This window comes from Myotis nattereri, assembly GCF_964212035.1.
Source record: "Myotis nattereri genome assembly, chromosome: 3".
Lineage (NCBI taxonomy): Eukaryota > Metazoa > Chordata > Mammalia > Chiroptera > Vespertilionidae > Myotis > Myotis nattereri.
The window spans coordinates 158,721,498-158,737,506 of NC_138077.1; the positions used below are offsets into that span (position 1 = coordinate 158,721,498).

At 37.1% G+C, this 16,009-nt stretch overlaps 1 protein-coding gene across 1 annotated transcript in view; it reads left to right on the forward strand.

Moving 5' to 3' along the window:
• Positions 1-3,226: 3,226 nt before the first annotated feature.
• The window catches only part of ADGRL4 (adhesion G protein-coupled receptor L4), a gene marked incomplete at its 5' end in the record, with an annotated part of 101,004 nt that continues 88,221 nt past the window's right edge, over positions 3,227-16,009 (forward strand). Inside the window, 2 exons of the mRNA XM_081086057.1 lie at positions 3,227-3,497; positions 4,881-5,027. Coding sequence (XP_080942183.1) covers positions 3,227-3,497; positions 4,881-5,027 — 418 coding nt within the window. The remainder of the gene's footprint in view (positions 3,498-4,880; positions 5,028-16,009) is intronic.

The window sequence follows — 16,009 nt, forward strand, 5'->3', positions numbered from 1 at the left end:
ACCTGACCAAGAATCTTTCAAGAAAATGCTATCTAATTTGGCATCTTATAGACAGACCCAAGATAGAACTAATAATCATAGGTTTGATAAGATCTCACATTGCAGGGTGAGTGTTCATAATAGTGTATTAAAACCACAATTGGGTAGGCAGCTTAAAATGACTTCACTTCCATGTGTTATACTTGGGCAAAAATCAAGCTCCAAGTAATTGTTATATCGTCAAAAGTTAGATATGTCTCAATGGTACCCAAGGGAAGTTTATTGATAAGATTTAAACTTATAGCTATATAGTCTTTGAGAATGCTTTTCAAAGATATGCTTTTATCTCACTTATAATTGAAATATTTGAATGGATTGAAAATTTTAAATCTTCCTTTTTCAATAATTTAAACACAATGGACCCAGAATTATGAGGTTATTTTCTTATATCTATTCCTTAAAAATAGTATTATTTAAGTAATATGTTTTTAATTCATTTTAATTTTTACAAAGAACAATCTTAAAACTATAAGCATCACTAAATACTTTATGCTTGCCTGTGGGCTATTTTGTATTTTCTTGATAAAAATATATGAATAAATTTTTATTTTCTACTTATACACATGCAAAAGAGAAGTTTGGAAAATATCTTTTTTTAAAATTGAATTTTAACCCTGATAATTTTTAAGCAATTATAGAGAATGATATTTTTAATTGGCTACTCTTTATTTTTATCTTTAGGATAAAAATAAAAAGTAAGTCGATGTGGCTGACTTGTGAACTATTTTAAGGTAATGATTTAAAATATAGATACTGTGTTTCAGCATATAAATTGTGTCAGATAATAATATATTTCTATATGTGTACCTTTTGAATAATGATATATTCAATGACTTTGGAAAAATTAACTTCATATAAATGGAGTCAGGTCATTAGAATACCTTGAACTTTATATTATCAAACTGGGTTCATTAATGTGCTTTTTTTCCCTTCAAAGCTACTCCTCATTCTATCTTTCCTATTTTTGTGAATGGTTCCAACTCTCTTCTGCTTGTGTAACCAGGGATACATCTAAACCAGGGGTGGGCAAACTTTTTGACTCGAGGGCCACAATGGGTTCTTAAACTGGACCGGAGGGCCGGAACAAAAGCATGGATGGAGTGTTTGTGTGAACTAATATAAATTCAAAGTAAACATCATTACATAAAAGGGTACGGTCTTTTTTTTTTTTAGTTTTATTCATTTCAAACAGGCCGGATCCGGCCCGCGGGCCGTAGTTTGCCCACGGCTGATCTAAACCATACCCCTAAACCTTAGCAAGGCAACCTGAGATCAGTGTGTCTTTATCTAAGTCCTTCTGGAATCTGTCCCTCTCTCCCCACCCAAATACTCCTACCCTTGTACAGACATTTTGAGTCTATTTCCTAGATTATTCTGGCTCTCCTGCCTTTGATGTCTCCTTAACATCCCTCATTCAGATTGTTGCCAGAAATTTTTCACTGAATCAGTCAATTTAAAAAAAAAAAAAAAGGAAATTACCAAAAGGAAACAAATTATACAAATTATCAACAGAATAAAATCCAAACCCTTCTCTCTCTCTCTCTCTCTCTCTCTCTCTCTCTCTCTCTCTCTCTCTCTCATTATTATTTATTTATTTATTGGCATTTAGAGCATTTAAATCACCTTTCAGACCCTCTGAATAGATAACTGGTAACTTCTCATTTTTGCAGTACCCTCCTGAGGGTGTACTATGGAAGGAACACAGGATGGTGACTGAGAGCACAGATTCAGGGGCAAAATAGCCTGAATTTGAATTAAAGCCAGTCCTTTAGGTTAACTGTGTGACCCTGGGCAAGTCACAGCACACATCTGTTCCTCATTTCCCTCATCTGTTGTGGTTACGGTCTCAGGTGCTTTTTGCAGGTATTAAATTAAGCTAAAAAAATACAGTGGATGGTCAGGAAAATATATCTATACATAAGTATTTATCTCATTGTAACTTGTGTCATTGTGACTAGTTTTAGATGCTGCCTTAGTTGTTTTTTTTTTAAAATATATTTTTATTGATTTCAGAGAGGAAGGCAGAGGGAGAGAGAGATAGGAGCATTAATGATGAGAGAGAACCACAGATTGGCTGCCTCCTGGGGATCTAGCAACTCAGCATATGCCCTTGACTGGAATCGTACCTGGGACCTATCAGTCCACAGGCTGACATTCTATCCACTGAGTCAAACTGTCCAGGGTTGTTGCTTTAGTAGTTTCATTACCTTAGTGGAGTCCAAGGGTCATTCTTGTTCATCTTTCCCAGGGTATTCCCTATACAACGTAGATTCTCAGTAGATGACAAAGCTGTGCCGAATTCTTTAAAGATAAAATGACTTATATTGATAGTACAAACATCAATCATTTCTTTTATTTAAATAAACTTTATTGAGGTATAATCTACTTACAATAAATGCACCAAGTTTAAGAGTAGAGTTCAGTGAATTCTGATAAATGCATGCATTCCTGTAACCTCCATTCCATTCAAGATGTAGAATATTTTCACCACCCCCAAATTTTCCTTTGTGCCTCTCTGCAGTCAGTCCCCACTTTCTACCCTACCTGAGGGAACCACTGCTCTCCGTCATTATAGCCTGGCCATACCTGCCAGTTGTTTTTCATTTTTAAGCTAGACTTCTTTCCATGTTTCAACCTGAATCATCAGTTTCTATAATATATCATAGCATGCAAAAGGAAGACTGTCTATGTTGTACCAGATCTTATGGGTGTGGGGGTGAGGGTATGCGTAACTTTTAATTGAAAATAGAAACCATCCTTTTGTCATTTCAATGCCATTTAATTCTTGAAACTTCGCTTTTTTGATTGCTTGTTTTTACTCAGTCGTTTTCAGGCACAATCGTCACCTCTGGCATGCTAGAGAATATCCCTTATTTTACACTCTGAGCTGCAACAAAGTGAGGGCTGAATACTGGCAATGAATGCTCCAATATTTGGAGTCAGGGGTCCTGACTACTTTTTTGGCCCATGGTTTTTTATGGAACCTTATCAGTGGGTAAAAGCATGCCACATCCTGAAATGTAGGCTGTAGGAGGGACCCCTATACCTGTCCAGCTCTGGACGCTGCCTCTGGCGGGATGCTGCCTGGGTCTCTGTGGAGGACAGGCAGACGTTGGGTCGGGTGGGCGCTGTGGCCGCTACACTTGGGGACAGAATGACCCCAAAGAGGGTCTGCAAGGGCGCTGGCATGGTCGCCAAGAGCCAGGCAATGAAGTTACGGTGGCGTGGGGGCAGGGGCCGGGGCCGGACGTGGCCCGCAGGCTCGGGGCTTGACACACACACACTCACACACAGAGGCCGGAAAGTGTCCGGAGGAAGCCGGCGCGTCACTGGGGACGGAGCCGGGACCCTGCCGCGCCCGCCCAGCCGCCACCGTCCCGGGGACACCGTCCAACACCCAGTCGTGCTGCCGCCGCCACCACCACGGCCGCCGCCAATGAAACTCCTCCCGCTCCTAGGTGAGTGCCCAGCACCCCGTCCCTGAGCTGCTGGGGGGCCCGTGGCTTGTTGGTAACCGGAGTTTTCCAAGGTGGAGCGCACTTGCCAAGTGCACGGGCCAGGTCTCCAAGGAGCAGGGGCGCAGCTTCTCAGGATGTTTTTCTCTTTGGCCTTTCAACTCTGGAGTGCGATATTAGGGGCCCAGGGACTGTCATTGTTTTGTTTTGTTTTTTTCCCTGCTGACAAAATCCCCCAAATCTTCAAAGTCTTAGACTTTGACCTTTCTTCTGAGCCTTCGCCCGCCCCGAAATTTGGGGAAATCCAAACTATTAACACTTGAGGGAGTTTCCTGGCGTTCCAAGGGGACTTTGAGCCCAGACGTTGGGTTCATTTAAAATGCCATTTTGATGATGCTGTACAGAAAGAAAATCTATCACATCCTTGAAGGCGAATTAATTGTGGTTTAGACAGTATATACAGCCCTATAGGAGACTGGGGTTTAGAAGCACGTGTGTAAGTATCTCTTGTTACTAGTCAGGATAGTTTATCTGAGGTGACTGTAAATATTCAGGAAATGGGAATGGTTCATAACTGTCCCTTCTCAAGCAGGCTTGTCTTGAGAAGACCATAGACAATAATAAAAAAGGAAGGTCCTATGGTCTTCCGTATTTTCCCCTAAAAACCCACCATTTCCAACTTCGTTTTCAATCACTCTGAAATGTCTTGCTGCTGAATTTTGTTGATCAGGTGTGTGTGGGGTTGCTTTTCCAGAAGACCAATCTTTAACCAGTATGTGGTTTTATTTTAATTTTCTCTACTGGGAAAAAAATGTAAAAGAATGTTTTTAATAGAAAGGCAGATCATTAGAACACAGAAAATTTAAATTTAAAAAGATTTAAAAAGATCATTAGAACATAGAAAAAAAAGCAATTGCATTTGTCCTTCTGGATGTTATGTGTTGCTCTTCATCTTTAAAGAACACAAATTTGAATTTAAATATACTCAATTTACTGTGATTTCAGCACAGAATCATTCCCAGAGGGGGGGGCTGGTGGGAGAGGGGAGAGCTTTGCAATCAGCAGTTACCTTTAAAAGGCTCTCACCTGGGTGAAGGTGATACTATGGCCCAATGACCTAGGAACACTGTATTCTTTATAAAGCTGGTTGTTGAATTTTAGCTTTGTTGAGATTTCCTCGGTAAACACTGAGATCGAAAAAATGCCTTCATCTTTTTTACTTACTTGCTCCTCTGCTGTTTTTAGCTAAATATTCCCTTGGGAAATCCTTATCATCTAAAGAGAGCGAAAGAAGACTTATTTGTATTATTTTTATTCTAACTCAGCAATGGGAGGAAACTTTTCTTTTTCTTTCTGAAAAGGTTTTTATTTTTCTGTTTTCTTTAGTGGGTTTTTCCACTGTGTTGAATTGTTCTTATACTCAAAATTGCACCAGGACTTGTCTTCCAAATGCAAAATGTGAAATACGGAATGGAGTTGAAGCCTGTTATTGCAACATCGGATTTTCAGGAAATGGCGTCACAATTTGTGAAGGTAAACAATCATTATTAACTCTTTTGGATTTTATTGTAAGGTTAAATTTTGATGTGACTGCTTTTCCCCTGTCCAGAAATTAAAGCGTAATTAACTAAACAATAAGTTTGAATTTCCCATGTCAACATTTATACTTGATTATATATTTTTGATAATTCCATTATGTCTTTTAAAAATGAATATTAAAGACTCCCCTTGAACTTAAGCTGGAAAACTAAGTTGCGAAGAGCAGAGTCACAAAGGACGGAGTTCATGACTTCCAGGCTCTATTGCTAAATGTGGTGCTCAGATACTCCATTTAGTTCTCGATTACCTAAATTTGAGGATAATAATAAGAGAGTTCAGGTTTTCCGCAGCTACCCTGGGTGATGGAGAGAGAAAAAGAGGAAGTGAGGGAGAGAGAAGAATTTTGAAAATGCATTCATTGTGGAAAAGTAGAACTCATCTTAAAAATTTTAGACTAGAGCCCAGAGCAAGAATACTAGGAAGGGTCCCTCTAGAATGCAATTTAGCCATTGACTTGATAAGCATAATACCAGCTGATAATCAAATTTAAGTGATTTCTTGTCTGTGATCTTCACTACCACCACCACCATCCCTTCTCTTTCTTCAAGAGTCACTTAATCTTTCTTAATTCACTTTATTCATTTTTAGTAGAATCTAGTTTTGACTGAGTCAATAGAACAACATTCTATGTAGAAGAAAGAGAAAAAAAGTTTCAAACCATATAAATAAGTTTTAAAATATAAATGTTAAGTTCAAATTAGAACCATGTGGTTTTATACTATTTGTATTTAAGATAAAATGGACTTTTTCAATTAAGCCAGGATATTGCACACTGTTAATATGCATGTGTTTGCTTATAGCATAAACAAGTTTTATCTTGTAAATCAATTTGATAAGCTCCTTAAAAAGATTAAATATGCAGTATATTGCAAGACCAAACCTCATTATTATAATTAGTGTAAAGTTTAACAAATGTAGAACAAAGCTACAGTAGCTTAATGTTGCATTAGATCAGGCCTTTCTCCTTGTAATATACTCATCTACAAGCATCACAAAATTCTTTCCATAAACAATCTTGGATTTTTATTGTATATTTAATTGAATGGCATTATGGAAAGTTGATAGTTGAGTGATCTTCAAAATACTGCATCCAACATATTAGTGTGCTTTTCTGCTAATCATTACAAGTTGAACCAAGGCACTTCATAAGTAGTGTTGTCTTTTTGTTAATTAGATATTTTTCATCTATTGTGATTACTATCATTAACATCAATAATTTTTCACAATTTGAAGCATCAGCAGTCAACCAGCTGTTATGTATTTGATGATTTCTTTAAAAACATCGTTTCCTTGCTGCCTAAGTTAATAGCCAGCTGATGGGCAGAAAATATTTGCCACTGGAAAAAAATATTTCAAGACCTTAGCCTGCAATTTCTTCTTGCACAAAACACAATTCATAATAGGAATAGTTTTTCTTTTCAAGTTCTTTTTAACTTAAATCACCCCCCTTTGTTTAAACTTAAATTCTCTTTTTTTTAGCTTAAATCCCATTCTTATTTAAAGAAAGGTATATATTCACTTGTTTTAATATTACTAACTGAGGTTTATGACAGCCTCTTAAAACTATTCAAACTTTTTTTATCTTTTTCACTTTTTATTAATTCACTGTCAGATTTTTTTTTATTTTTAGTAAGTATATTTAATGTGCTTTTAGAATTTAATTAAACTGAAAATATTATCAACTATTGTTGGCTTCTTTCATCTCTATGTTTCCTGTGTTTCCTGTCTTTCTTTAAGACTGGTATTAGGTAAATAAGAAATCACAGAACAGGAGTTTTGTTTCAGAAGATGTCTGACAGGGGTTCTCAACCTTCCTAATGCCGTGACCCTTTAATACAGTTCCTCATGTTGTGGTGACCCTCAACCATAAAATTATTTTCGTTGCTACTTCATAACTGTAATTTTGCTACTGTTATGAATCGTAATGTAAATATCTGATATGCTATATGTGTTTTCCGATGGTCACGACCCACAGGTTGAGAACCATAAGGTGCTCCAAGTATTTTGTGCTGGATATGTATCACAGGGTATATTAATTGAGCGATCAGTGGGAATTGTCAAGATATCAAGGGTATGAACTTCTGTTAACAAAGAAGAGTCATTGGTAGGTAATAAGTAGCTAAGTCTCATGACCAATTGTTGTGTATTAAGATGATCCTGTTGGTAGAGTAAAAATAAATTAGCAAGGGTCAGTCAATCCACAAAAGGCTATTTTATCCAACCTATCAAAACAATAGTACTTTATATTTGTACAGTGCATTATCTTTTATGTCACGTGTACCAATATACCTCTAATTTTTATATAAACTTTCGAAATAAAAAGTATAGATGCTATCTTTTACTCACAAATACCCTTATGACTGGGTATAACTGGTTCTGTTAAGCTCCGTGTTACAGTCTTTTGCCTATGAGAGAAGCAGGACTCTGAAATCTTAAGTGAGTTCTGTAGTGTTTGAGGCTAAAGTGATAAAGCTAAGACTCAAATACTGGGGACTCAACCTTTTCTAGATTACCAAAAATATCAAAATGTTACTAGTCACTGGGCATAATTGTGTAGTACAAGTTTTTAAACCAAATTGATAAAAGAGCATCATTTTAATAGGAATTTATGTATTATTTCAACAACTTATAGAGGTATGGGTGGGAATTTATTTACACACTTTTCTTTATGGTGCTGGGTGAAGATAAGACACAAGGTGAAGAAGTTTGTGTAAAAATTGTGGGGTATATTTAAAGACTTTTGAAATGGATCTCTCCTACCCATCCCAGGCAATCAGTTGGAAGGCTTGAAAGAATGTTTATGTATATCTAAAATATGAATTGCTGGAGTTGGAATAAACTGCTGGAGAAGTGAGAAGCTGGTACAAGGGGGTGCTGTACAGCACACGTTTGGGTGGAAGAGACAGTCTCCCTATTCTCATATAAACTTATTAAGTGGGGCTACATTCTTGGACATTTCATGGAATCTGAATGGGGTTGGGGGAAAAAGTCCCAGGTTAGCACAGGAAGGATCAAGAAAGATGTCATTGCCACCATTTATGTATGTATAGAAATCTTTTCATGGCTTGGGACATGCCTATTATAAGCAACATCACAAGTATTTCACAGAAAATAATGAACTCTCGGTGCCTACACCCAGGGAGACATGCTCTACATTAAAAACAGTTTTTCATTATTATCTGACTAGTAGTCCGGTGCACAAAATTCATGCACATTAAAAGGGAATTAATTGCCCTAACCAGTTTGGCTCAGTGGATAGAGCATCGGCCTGCGGACTCAAGGGTCCCAGGTTCAATTCCGGTCAAGGGCATGTACCTTGGTTGCGGGCACATCCCCAGTGGGGAGTGTGCAGGAGGCAGCTGATCAACGTTTCTCTCTCATCGGTGTTTCTAACTCTCCCTCTCCCTTCCTCTCTGTAAAAAATCAATAAAATATATATTTTTAAAAAAGGGAATTAGAGGAGATATTTTAATATTGCTATTTGCCCTTTATCTATAATAGAAGTGTGAGAGATGAAAGGAAATTAGTAAAATGTATATGAAAATAATATCAATAAAATTTATTAATAAATAAACAGTAACAAAACAGAGGCATGATATAAAAACAACAAAAACATGATATGAAAACAACAAAAACAACAATAAACAATAAAAACAACAGTGATGCAAACAATGACTGATAAAGTGATTAAACTTATTCTAATATCTCCCTGTATACCACATTAAGAGTGAAAACACTTTCAGAGTGCTTGACTAATTTCCCTTGTGATGAAGTATTTAGAACTTTAACTGTAACATCACATGCTCTTGACACTCGAGAGAAAGCAACATATAACTGACCATGTGCGAAAATGGGTTCAGGTAGGAATATGCCTACTCTGTCTAGAGTTTGTCCTTGTGATTTATTAATAGTCATCACAAATGCTGGCATCACGGGAAACGGTCATCCAATCAATTTAAATGGCAAGCCAGTGTCAGATGGGGACAAATTAATTCTTGGAATCAGAACAATCTCTCCCTCTGCAGATCCTGTTAATACTTCAGCTTCGATAATGTTAGGTCATAATCTTTTGATAATAAATCTGATACCATTACAAAGACCCCATTTACTATTGATATTTCTCAATAGCATGATGATTGCACCCACTTTCAATTTTAATTTATAACACGGCATTTCCGAAGGAGTAATACTATTAAGAAATTTGATGGGAAAATTTTCCTTTTCAGCATCATCTGTGGAGTCAATGGAATCATCACTCAAATATGTGTGAAAATCTCCATTGAGTATATCCAAAATTTATTCATTTAATTTTTGAACATGCTCATCTTTTGGACAAAGAATTGCACATTTGGATATATTTTTAATATTATCTATAGATGTAGTATTTCCAAAGGTAGCTTCAATAAAAGATCCATTACAAATCATTTCACTTCCACACCCCACTCCGAGTGTGAGTTCCTGCCTGAAACCTTGCCCTTCAGGAAACAGCTGGGGGAGGGCACAGCCATTTCCAAGATGACCCCTGCAGGAATGACTTCCTTTTGGTTGTTCGCGGTTCTGGCCGTGATGTTACACCCAGGGTTTTTATATAAGTAGATGACCATATATATGCTTGAAAAATTGAACTGGAAGAATGTAATAAACTAAAAAAGCTGTATGACACTGGTAAAAGTAGAGAAAATAATGGCACAATAGCAATCTAAAAGTCATGAAGAAGAAATAGACTATGGGTTCAGAATGTAGGAGAAATATTAATTAAAATAGTACACTGAAATGATTCTGCCTGGGCTAAAACAACAGTGCTGTGGACATGTGATTGCTTCAATAACAGCTGGCTCTTTAGTAATAAAGAGGATGCTCAGAAAAATGGGTAAACCAAGAGTCATCAGAGTGAAGGCAAAACATACAAAACATATGTGTCCGTATGTTAATACAGTTCCTCATGTTAATCCTTATAACAGGTCTCTGAAATAGGGCTGTTATTACCCTCAACTTATAAATTAAGTAATTTTCCCAGAGAAATCACTTGCAAACAGTGCCACATATGATCCTCAAAGTACAATCTGAGATACATCTATAAATAAGGAAATTGAATCTCATTGAGATAAAAATGAATTATTTTGGTTCTGCTCCTCCCACTTTGACTCTCTTTTTTCCCCCACTACATGATATCAAAACAACTGATAAAAAACAAAAAAATATATTGTTCATATTTATGATACTATTGGAATAAGTGTACTAGGAAAGTTAAAACTATTTACATGTTTCAGTATCTTGATTGGTTACAATATTTTAACTCCTATTCCTCTACTGCCTTCATGCCCTGTGTACTGAACAAAGAAATGAGTGAAATCAGGGTGGGTCCATGAGGAGTCTATAAATTGAGTGAACTTTTCAAAGCAGAATCCACAGCCACTAAACCGGGTCAGTTCAGGGCATGCAGAGAAAGCTACAGTGAAAGTGATGACTTTTCCTTGTGGTGATGGTATCCTATCTCCTTCCCAGAAAGGGTGTGGAAATCTAGGTGACTGGTTGAGACACTATTTTCCAAAGGCCACACAGATCGTTCTCCCTATTCCCCACTAACGTTTGCTCCAAGTTAAAGCCAAGAAAATACTCCCAAAGGCAATGTTGTCATCTGCCTGGAGGGAATTCTTGAGTGTAAAAATTAATGCCACTTTTTTGCATACTCCCTCCATGTATGCGATTGGAATCATATCTGAAAATTGCTGCGTGCCACCCATGTGTACAGGAAACTGAAGTCTCATGCATTAAAGAGGTTGTAGTAGGCTGGCAGGCAAAACCTGGGCCAAATACCTGTAATAATCAACATTGTTATTTAATTATAAACATATGAGTCATTTAAGGATAACTAGTCATTGGAAGAAAGCCAACAATACAAAGCACACAGATGAATAAATAAAACAATGGCCTGGAAAATGTAACTCTAGGAGGAGAAAAGAGATTGAGGGGAAAAGTCCAATTTATAACCTCACAGAGACTCTGGAAAATTTTGCAACTAAACAAAAAATAGAATTGACTTCCATGTACAAAGAGCTATCACACCACATAAATACTTCCTTCTTTGACAAATCCTAAAAACTCCAGGTTGCTCAGTTCCTGGTACCTCCTTTCTCTAACCTACCTCTGCCTTTGTAGCAAGAGGCATCAAGACAATAAGCTGATAAAATTGTCAGTGAACAAATCAATGCTTAAAAATGGCCAGAAGATTGAGGCTAAAGTCTCCATTCCTGGGTTTCTTCTCTTACAAGGGTAATCACGCATAAACAGGGAAATGACAAGGAACCATTTTTTATTTTTTTCTTACACATCAATGGAAGGTACACCAGGACACATTCACCTAATATCCTTTTTTCTTAAGTTGTTTAAAATATTACAAATAGTAGTACATATGTCTTCTTTTTTTTTTCCAATTGACCTTCCCCATCACCTAATATTCTTGAGTTCATCAAGGAGAATCAATACTCCTTTTTACGATAATCTATAAAAATCTAATTTCACCCACTTGTGATTTTTTTTAACCTGGATCAACCTCTTCCAAATTCCTCCCCACCTTTATCTCAAAGGTGAAGCAAGGTAGCCATGTGTTTTCTGACCTTAATTACATCATTTGCATATCTTTTATCACATTGCAATGTCATTACTATGGGATGGAATCTATATATGGTAACCAGGAATAGCATATTGTTTCTGAAGAAACTCTGCCCCATTTGATTATACCAGAACTTTGTTATTGACTCACTTATAACTTCTGTTGTTATAATATTGTCTCCTCCCTATGCTAGCCGTTTCCCCCAATTGATTTTGTGAAGTCACTAGCTAATACATTTTTTTCTCAAACTATGAGAGAAAGTTTATTTAGGAAATCACATAGGTAGGAGAAGTGAGCCAGCCAAAGAAGAAATGAACTCAGAAAACAAGTTAGGCAAAAGAAGGGCCCTTGTAGCTTAGGAGAAAGAGAGAGGTAAGAAAAATACACCTGGAGAAGGGATGGTGAAAGGAGCTGGCATGCTCCATAGAGAGAGCCTCTCACTTGCTAATACTTTGATTGTTCCTGCTGCTGGGGGAAGGAAGGCCCCAACTGGCCCTGGTCACTGGCCAGGCCTAGGGACCCTATGCCTGCATGAATTTCATGCACCAGGCCTCTAGTCTTATCTATATTCTAGCTCTATTCAACTGGGATTCTCATGGTAAATCACAAAGAACATCCAAGACTCAGTTTCTCTGTAAAATGAGCTGATGAGACTAGGATCATTATTAATGTCTCACTTAGCTTTAAAATCTTTGATTCTGTTACTGTGAGATAATAGTCAATTTCCAGTTCATCTATTTTTCAGGATAACTGGATTTGGGGCTCAATTTGAAACATGGTCTAGAAAGATATACAGATTTCAATCTCTTGCCTCTAAACTCAGCGCACTTTCCACTGTACATTGTTCTTTTTAACTTTGGTCTCTGGAGCTGGCATTACCAATGCAGACAATGTTTTCGTTTAGTCCTTCTGCTTCCCTCTTCCCTACTTAAGACTCATGACCCATCATGATAGTCTTTCCTGCTGAGCCAGGATCTGACCTCAACACTCTTCTCCAGACAAATATTACAAATCAGCAGAGGCTGACACATAAATGAAACTTATTTCCCATGTTTTCGCTAGTGGCTTTCTCCTTTGGAAAGAATTTCTGGACCAATCTTCAATGAACCCTCCTGAATTACAGTGCTGAAAAGTACAGTATTAAATATAATCTGATCAGCAAGAGAAGCACTATATCAGAGTCTCTTGGATCATTAAAAACAAACCAGAGAAACCCTAGCTGGTTTGGCTCATTGGATAGAGTATCAACCTGTGGACTGAAGGGTCCCAGGTTTGATTCCAGTCAAGGGCACATGCCTGCCTGGGTTGTGGGCTCGATCCCCAGTAGGGGGCATGCACGAGGCAGCCAAACAATGATTCTCTCTCATCGTTGATGTTTTTATCTCTCTCTCCCTCTCCTTTCCTCTCAGAAATCAATAAAATATATTAAAAAAACAAAACACATGTTAGAGTTCTCAGTTTAGGAGAGCTGGGCTCTGTGTTTAAAAAAAAAAACACAAAACAAAACACAGGGCTATAACACCTTGATTTTCTTATACATGTTCTCCTATTGTAGAGCTTTAGTCACTGCAATATGTGTTTGAGAATAACTCCTTTAAATAAGATGCCATGCGTATCCATTTTGGAGGAGGATTGTGATTTGTGCGGCTTTATCATTACCATTTAACTATCATGTGGAACAAAATGCTGCAAGATGTAACTTCTCCTCATGTTGCAAAAGGACTTCAATGATTATTTGTTTGTGAGTGCATGAGGAGCCAGTAATGGTGAGAGTGAAATTGATCAGAGGAGCAGTCCTCTTAGCTAGAAACAAATAGCCAAATTTCACCATTCTGAATTACATATAATTTCAAGCAGCAAAATACTTTGTGCTATGCTCAATAAATGAGACAAGATAATCAGTTTGTGTGTGTGTGTGTGTTTGTGTGTGTGTGTGTTCAGGGGAGAAATTGGCACTTTCAGTGTTGTAAATATAATCCAAGACTCATTGTCAAAGACCCAGTTCACATGCCACTTTCTTTGCAAGGACTTTCTTAGTCTATCTGTGAAGAAAAAAAAAAACTTGTTTATTTTTTAATGTTCCTCATAATTCCCTTTAATTTTGCTTTTATATATAATATTGGAGTAAGTTTTGATAAGGTCTCCCTGCTTTTCAGCCATCCCTGGGGAATCCTATCAATGATCATTGTTTGAGTACAGTGACTAAGTTCTTATTCCATTATACCCTTAGAACCTACCAAAATTTCTTGGGTCCAATTTTTAAAATATTTTGGACTGTTGTTGAATGGTTGTTCTTATCTGCGGGTGCCCCATTCTTATTGTACCTTGCCTATGTTTAATTTATTAAGACATTGTGGATGATATTTCTGCTTGGGTGTATCAGTACTCAGATTTGGTTAAATCGTGTCCATTGTTAAAGGCTAATATAGCAAAATTACCTTAAGTATGATCCCATTCCAAATATTTTGCAGTAAAGAGTATCCATGATAGCCAGATGGGAAATTTGCATGACCAGTTAGCATCCTATTTCACATGGGTTTTCTCTAATCATTTTCCTACCTTATTTTGAGAGACCTATTATGCACGACTGAATTTTCATTAACCTAATTATTGCTCTTTTGAACATTTTCATGAATTAGGAAGTGGTGTGTCCTAAGGCAGGACCAGTTGTAATGCTAGTACTGATGCTTTGCGATGATGGACTTCTGATTTGGAGCCACTCTGGCCCTGATCTTCAGACTCTCATGAGTCATGCTGACTATGCTATTTCCTTCTGCATCGTATGTATCAAATATGCCTTTTACACAAAATCCTAGAAAGTGTGAAATTATTGGCACTTAGAAAAAAATGATATTTTTACTTCTAATTAATTAGTACTTTGACCGTTTTTTTCTAATTTCAAAAAAGTTTAGTTTATGTATTATTGAGACTGTCTCACATTTATCACTCCTTCCAGTGCAACTGACCTTTCAAGTACAATTGATATGAAGCTGCATTTAATGATCAGTACCTTTTTAAGATGAAGTTTTATCTTTTTGAATTAATGTGCACAAAGTGAAGGACTGTCATTGAAACAAACTTTGTATTTTTATGAAGCTCTAAATTTGATTAAAACAGAATAAATGATCACATGAATGAATTGGGAAGAAATAAAATAGTTTTACTCTCTGTAACTTTAAATTATTTCATTAGAATTATGATACTTCCAAATATAAAGATTATGAAGAAAATATTATCTCCATCCACAAAAAATGTTTTCTATTTTTTAATAAAGAGTATTTAATGAAGGTCTGTGTATACAAGTATGGATAAATTGAAGGGTGATGGTGAGGCATGGGGACTAACAGTAACCTGGAACCATTCCCATTCCCAGAGCTGCAGGAAGAGGGTGGAGGGAACCCAGAGAGAGCTGGAACCTTGGAGAATAGGTCCCTGTGAAGAGCCCAGCTTGGGGACCCTGCGCCTGCCAGAGGGGACACTAAAGTAGGGAGGTTGCAGGAAGGTTTCACCAACTTCCCTCTCTTCCCAACCCTCAGTCTCCAGCCAGGAACTCCACCAGGGGGTCTGGGGGATGCTTGTGGTCTGTGGGGATCAGCCTCCTGGGGCAGGGCATAGGCAGGGAAGGGTCTTTCTTGTGCTCTCTAACAGGTTTTTAATGTTCACTTCTAGGCCTTTTATCACAACAACTTCTCCATACAGGTTTTTTGTTTACTATGCTTTTGCTTATTTTTATTCTTTTCTGCTTGCTGAGAGTGCGTCTCTATTTTCTCCCCTTGAAAAGTGGAGTCCTGCATGGCATGTGTCCTAAGTTCTGGCATTAGGAAAGTCTTTCTGTTGTCTTCATCCCTGAATGCCCCTGCAGATTGTTGACGTTTTTGGTTAAACTGATCTCTCAAAATTTTGTAGGAGCGGTTCTCAGAGTGCATTCCACTGAACACTCCTCTTATCACACATGGAAAAGGGTTTCACCATTAAATACATTTGGGAAAGTGTGCTTGCTAGTAACATTAACTTAATGTGCAGAGGAGGAAATCTACATCATTTCTGAAAATGTGTAATTGCAAGAGAGATTACATGGAATATTGGAAAGTGATTTTGGTGGAGGAAAAAAAGTTCTTTTATAAAACAAACTTGGAAAATGATGAATGAAGCAAAATCAAACAAACAACATCAAAAAAAACAATAAAAAAACACAAAAAACAAGAAACAAAATTTTATACTGAGGCCTTTTCAGGTATTTTTTTTAATTTTTAAAAATTTTTTTTAACTCTTCCCAAAAGATATTCACTTCCTTGCTCTGGGA